The following is a 5,752-nucleotide window of genomic DNA, read 5'->3' on the forward strand; positions in this document are numbered from 1 at the left end:
TGGGCCTTATGGGCCAAAGGAGGGGACATACCAGCCCACAAGGGGGCTGGTGCGCCCCTCCCTTGTTTGGCCAGCCCTAGGGAAGGAAAAGGGGAGGGCTAGCCCCTCCTGCCTTTCCCTCTCATGGGAGAAAGGAAAGGGGGCGGGGTGCCACCCTCCCCTGCCTTTCCCCGCACTCCAGATAAGGAAAGGGGGGCGCGACTTGGGAGGGACCCAAGTAGGATTCCTCCTACTTGGGTGCCTCCTTTGGCTGCTCCTCCCTCCCTCCCACCTATATATATGTGGGAGGGGGGCGCCTAGCACACAACAGACAATTGCCTAGCCGTGTGCGGCGCCCCTCCATCGTTTACACCCCCGGTCATATTTTCGTAGTGCTTAGACGAAGCCCTCCGGAGATAGCTTCACCATCACTGTCACCATGCCATCATGCTGCCGGAACTCATCTACTACCTCTCCATCTTGCTGGATCAAGAAGGCGGAGGACGTCCCGAGTTGAACGTGTGCAGAACATGGAGGTGCAGTGCGTTCGGTACTAGATCGGTTGGAGCGCGAAGAAAGTCCGACTACATCAACCGCGTTGTGAAACGATTCCGGTTACGGTCTATGAGGGTACATAGACACACTCTCCCCCTCTCATTGCTATGCATCTCCATGGATAGATCTTTCGTGTGCGTAGAATTTTTTGTTTTCCATGCAACGTTTCCCAACAGTATGTACATCCCACACAGTCAATAGACGGAATACATTTCCGTTTGTATGTTCATTCCACACAGTCAATCCAAGAAGAACGTTTCCGTTCGTATATACATCCCACACGATGAATCCCAGAAAAACATTTCCATTTGCACGTACATCCCACATAATTTTCCCCATCAATCGTCTGTGATCAATCGCAGTCCTTTTGATAAGTAAGAGTGTCCAACCCAACGAGGAGCGGAAGGAAATGACAAGCGGTTTTCAGCAAGGTATTTTCTGCAAGCACTGAAATTATCGGTAACAGATAGTTTGATAGCAAGATAATTTGTAATGAGCAACAAGTAGTAATAGTAACAAAGGTGCAGCAAGGTAGCCCAATCCTTTTTATAGCAAAGGACAGGCCGAAACCTTCTCTTATAGCAAGCAAAGCGTTTTGAGGACACATGGGAATTCATCTAGTCACTTTCATCATGTCTGTTTGATTTGCGTTCGTTACTTTGATAATTTGATATGTGGGTGGACCGGTGGTTGGGTGTTGTTCTTACTTGAACAAGCCTCCCACTTATGATTAACCCCTCTCGAAAGCATACGCAACTACGAAAGAAGAATTAAAATAAATCTAACCATAGCATGAAACACATGGATCCGAATCAGCCCCTTACGAAAATAGCGCATAAACAAGGGTTTAAGCTTATGTCACTCTAGCAACCCATCATATAATTACTACTCCACAATGCCTTCTCTTAGGTCCAAATATGGTGAAGTGTCATGTAGTCGACGTTCACATAACACCACTAAGGGAATCACAACATACACATCATCAAAATATCAAACGAATACCAAATTCACATGATTACTTATAACAAGACTTCTCCCATGTCCTCAAGAACAAAAGTAACTACTCACAAATCATATTCATGTTCAAGATCAGAGGGTATTGAATAGCATCAAGGATCTGAACATATAATCTTCCACCAAATAAACCAACTAGCATCAAGAGAGAAAAGGCATAAGAATTGTATCATAAAGTGAAATAACAGTCCATAATGCAATAAATATCAATATGAAAACATGATGCAAAATAGACGTATCACCTGCATGATATCAGCGTGTGTGGGAGCGGGGGGAGGGGGATACACTAATTTGAGGATTCTAACACGGAGAGACTCTGCTGTCCGCAAAATTCCCCACACTTGTCGTGCTAACAATGCCAAGTTAAAAAGCTCGATGTTCTTGAAGCCTAAACCACCCATATACTTTGGCATCATGAGTAAGGCATCTCCCGGTTATACCCGGTGAGGTTTTCCGTTTACCTTGCTTGCTCCCCCACCAGAAATCCCTGACTAGGCTTTTTATCTTCTCACAAAATCCCTTTAAGTTTAAAAACAATCATTGAGTAGGTTCGAAAAAACCGGCCATTGATTTTACTAGCGCACCCTTCCCTATTGCACCCAAGATATGTTCAATCCACCCTTGTATTTTGTTCCAGACCCTATCCTTCACGTACTTGAACATTCCGTTCTTATTTCGTCCCACCTCAGAAGGTAGATCAAGTTAGCGATCATTAGGAGTTTTTTGTTTAATCTCAAGTGCAATTTTCATTGCTTCCCTCATACCTTTTGGGCACCCTTTAATAAAATGAATTGAACTCTTGGACATATCAACAAGTTGGCCCGATGCCTAACAATATATTGAGTACCTCCCCGATCTCGTTGCTCCGATGTACTAGCCTTTGCAAAAAAAGCAAGTTGTCGTCTGCAAATAAGAGATGATTGACAGAGGGTGTTGTGGCGCCACTATGATGCCCGATAATTTTTCTGAATTTCCTTGCTCCTCAATAGGCAAGACAGACCTTCAACCGCTAGTAAAACAAGTACGGGGAAATAGGCCAGGCGAATTTTCTATATGACGCTCGTTGCGTTGGGTTGTTGTTATTTCACACAAAGCAACCAACGAGCAATCGAACTGGGCTAGCCCATTTAGTCAAGTTATGTTTCTCCGGTTTTCCTTGTTTTAGGAACTTTCTAGAAGGTTTCAGTTTTTAGGAACTGATCTATGTTTTTTTTCATTTTTATGTTTTTCTTCACTGGATTTTATTGGTTTTATCTTTTAATTTTTCTGTTTTTTTATAAAAAAGTCCACTTTTTTTGTTTTAAATAAAATGCTCGCACTTCTAAAGAAATGTTCGTGTTTTCAAAAAATGTATACTTTTTAGAAAATATTCTAAATTTCAAAAAAACTTTTAGGTTTCCAATTTTTTTCCAACTTTCGAAAATTATTTGTATTTTCTTATAAATATGATATTTCAGAAAATATTCATGTTTTTGTAAAAATATTTGGAAATTAAAAAAATTCGATTTTCCAAACAATTGTGTTTTTTCAAGAAATGTTCGGAATTCAAAAAATCTTTATGCTTTCAAAAACTATTCAGAATTTTTATAAAGTCCACGTTTTCAAAACCACGGTAGGGACAAACTCAATTACTTCGGTCCGTGGTTTTGGTCCGGCCCATGCAGATCCAGTGGTGAGAAAGGAGGAGAAAAATGAGCCCTCGTTTGGGGATCTGCTGGAACTGGGCGGCCCAACTGAAGCCCATCGGTCCAGCCCACGCACGCACCACTTTCACCCGCTAAACCCTTCCTCCTTAAAACCCCTTTCTTCCTCTCCCTCGCCGCCACGGCGCCGCTTTCCGTTCCCGCAAAAACCCTAATCCCACCCTCCCTCTCCCCCCCCCCCCCCCCCCCCCACCCCACCCGCCGCCATGTCGTCGACGCCGCCGGCCGTCGCGTCCCCCGCCTCCGAGCACACCAAATCCAAGAAAAAGAAGAGCAAATCCAAGGACGCCTCCGCCGACCCCGCCGCCGCCGCCGCCGATACCACGTCGCTGGCGGACGCCGAGGCCAAGACCGATGGGTACATGATCAAGCCCCAGGCCCTGGTCCCGTCCCTCGACACCTCCACATGGCCGCTCCTCCTCAAGAAGTACGACCGCCTCAACGTCCGCACCGGCCACTACACCCCGCTCCCCTCCGGCCACTCGCCGCTCAAGCGCCCCCTCGCCGAGTACCTCCGCTACGGCGTCATCAACCTCGACAAGCCGTCCAACCCCTCCTCCCACGAGGTGGTGGCGTGGATCAAGCGCCTCCTCCGCGTCGAGAAGACCGGCCACAGCGGCACGCTCGACCCCAAGGTCACCGGCAACCTCATCGTCTGCGTCGACCGCGCCACACGCCTCGTCAAGTCGCAGCAGGGCGCAGGTAAGGAGTATGTGTGCATCGCCCGCTTCCACGCCGCCGTCCCAGACACGGCCCGGGTCGCTCGCGCGCTCGAGTCCCTTACTGGCGCTGTGTTCCAGCGCCCGCCACTCATCTCAGCGGTCAAGCGCCAGCTCAGGGTGCGGACCATTTATGAGAGCAAGCTTCTGGAGCATGATGCCGAGCGCCACCTTGCCGTGTTCTGGATCTCTTGTGAGGCCGGAACCTATGTCCGGACGCTCTGTGTGCACCTTGGGCTGCTCCTGGGTGTCGGTGCACATATGCAGGAGCTGCGCCGTGTGCGGTCAGGTATCCTCGGAGAGCAGGACAACATGGTCACCATGCACGATGTGATGGATGCCATGTGGGCACTTGACAACCACAAGGATGAGTCTTACATAAGGCGTGTGGTGATGCCGCTCGAGGTAATTCTTACCAGCTACAAGAGGCTTGTTGTGAAGGACTCTGCTGTTAATGCTATCTGCTATGGTGCCAAGCTTATGATTCCTGGGTTGCTCCGGTTTGAGAATGACATTGATGTTGGGGAAGAGGTTGTTCTCATGACCACGAAGGGGGAGGCAATTGCCATTGGTATTGCTGAGATGCCCACTGCTGTTATGGCGACTTGCGACCATGGTGCTGTAGCGAAGATCAAGAGGGTGGTGATGGACAGAGATACATACCCAAGGAAGTGGGGACTTGGTCCGGTGGCACTTAAGAAGAAGAAGATGATCGCTGAGGGCCTCCTTGATAAGCATGGGAAGCCAACTGAAAAGACCCCGGCTGAGTGGCTTCGTAATGTCGTGCTTCCTACTGGTGGTGATGCGATGATTGCTAGCCTTGCAGCTGCTCCTGAGCCCGAGAAGGTGAAGGTGGAACAACAGGATGTGGTGCCAAGTGAGCAGGTCAAGGAGAAGAAAAAGAGGAAGACTGATGAGGATGATGTGACTGCTTCTACACCTGCAAAGAAGATGAAGGTGGAGGAGGTCACTGAGGCAGTGGAAGGGGAGAAGAGTGAGAAGAAGAAGAAAAAGAAAGACAAGGGAGAACCAGGATCAGCTGTTTCGGAGGCAGTGAAGGAGGAGAAGAGCAGTTTGTCTGATGAGGAGAAGGGTGCCAGCGAGAAGAAAAAGAAGAAGAAGAGCAAGGAAGGCGGTGATGATGTTGCTCCAGAGAGTGCGGAAGTTGAGAAGAGCGAGAAGAAAAAGGACAAGAAGAAGAAGAGCAAGGAAGGTGGTGATGATGTCGCTACAGAGAGTGAAGTTGAGAAGAGTGAGAAGAAAAAGGAGAAGAAAAAGAAGAAGAAAGACGCAGAGGAGGTGGCACAATAGGTAGAGCTAGTAGTTTACTTCGGCTGGTCATGTTATTTGGTTGCAATTGTGGGCGAGTTTGAGCTACCTGTTTTATTTGCCCTGTACCCCTTGCAACCGTCTATGGTTTCGTAGGCCTAATGTACTATCGTTAGGTTGCTGCCATTCACCTGAAATGCTGGTAATTAGAGAGATTTCCCATTAAATTTCTTGGACAATGAAGCTTGTTTGCTTTATCTGTTATCAGTTGATGCAATTAATTTTGCTCCTATCTCGTTTTAGTAGTCCACTCTACTGAGATATCTGGCTTGCTAATCCCATCAATCTGCTGTTTGCTTATACTTAGCTGAAGTAGGAGTTCACCAGTCCTAGTATTTTCACCACACTGATGTGAGAGCATGCTTTCATATGTTGATATATATACATGCTTGCAACCATACAGAAACCTATCATCATTCTGTGCACTGAGTCTTAAATTCTATTAGTGGCATA

At 47.4% G+C, this 5,752-nt stretch overlaps 1 protein-coding gene across 1 annotated transcript; it reads left to right on the top strand.

Annotated features, from left to right (window-relative positions):
- The first annotated feature begins 3,375 nt into the window (after positions 1-3,375).
- On the top strand, positions 3,376-5,531 carry LOC109760296 (H/ACA ribonucleoprotein complex subunit 4). Its single transcript, XM_020319127.4, has one exon. It carries the CDS (start codon positions 3,458-3,460, stop codon positions 5,279-5,281), a length of 1,824 nt encoding a protein of 607 aa, XP_020174716.1. The 5' UTR covers positions 3,376-3,457; the 3' UTR covers positions 5,282-5,531.
- The last annotated feature ends 221 nt before the right edge of the window (positions 5,532-5,752 follow it).

The sequence above is a fragment of the Aegilops tauschii genome, chromosome 2, assembly GCF_002575655.3.
Source record: "Aegilops tauschii subsp. strangulata cultivar AL8/78 chromosome 2, Aet v6.0, whole genome shotgun sequence".
Lineage (NCBI taxonomy): Eukaryota > Viridiplantae > Streptophyta > Magnoliopsida > Poales > Poaceae > Aegilops > Aegilops tauschii.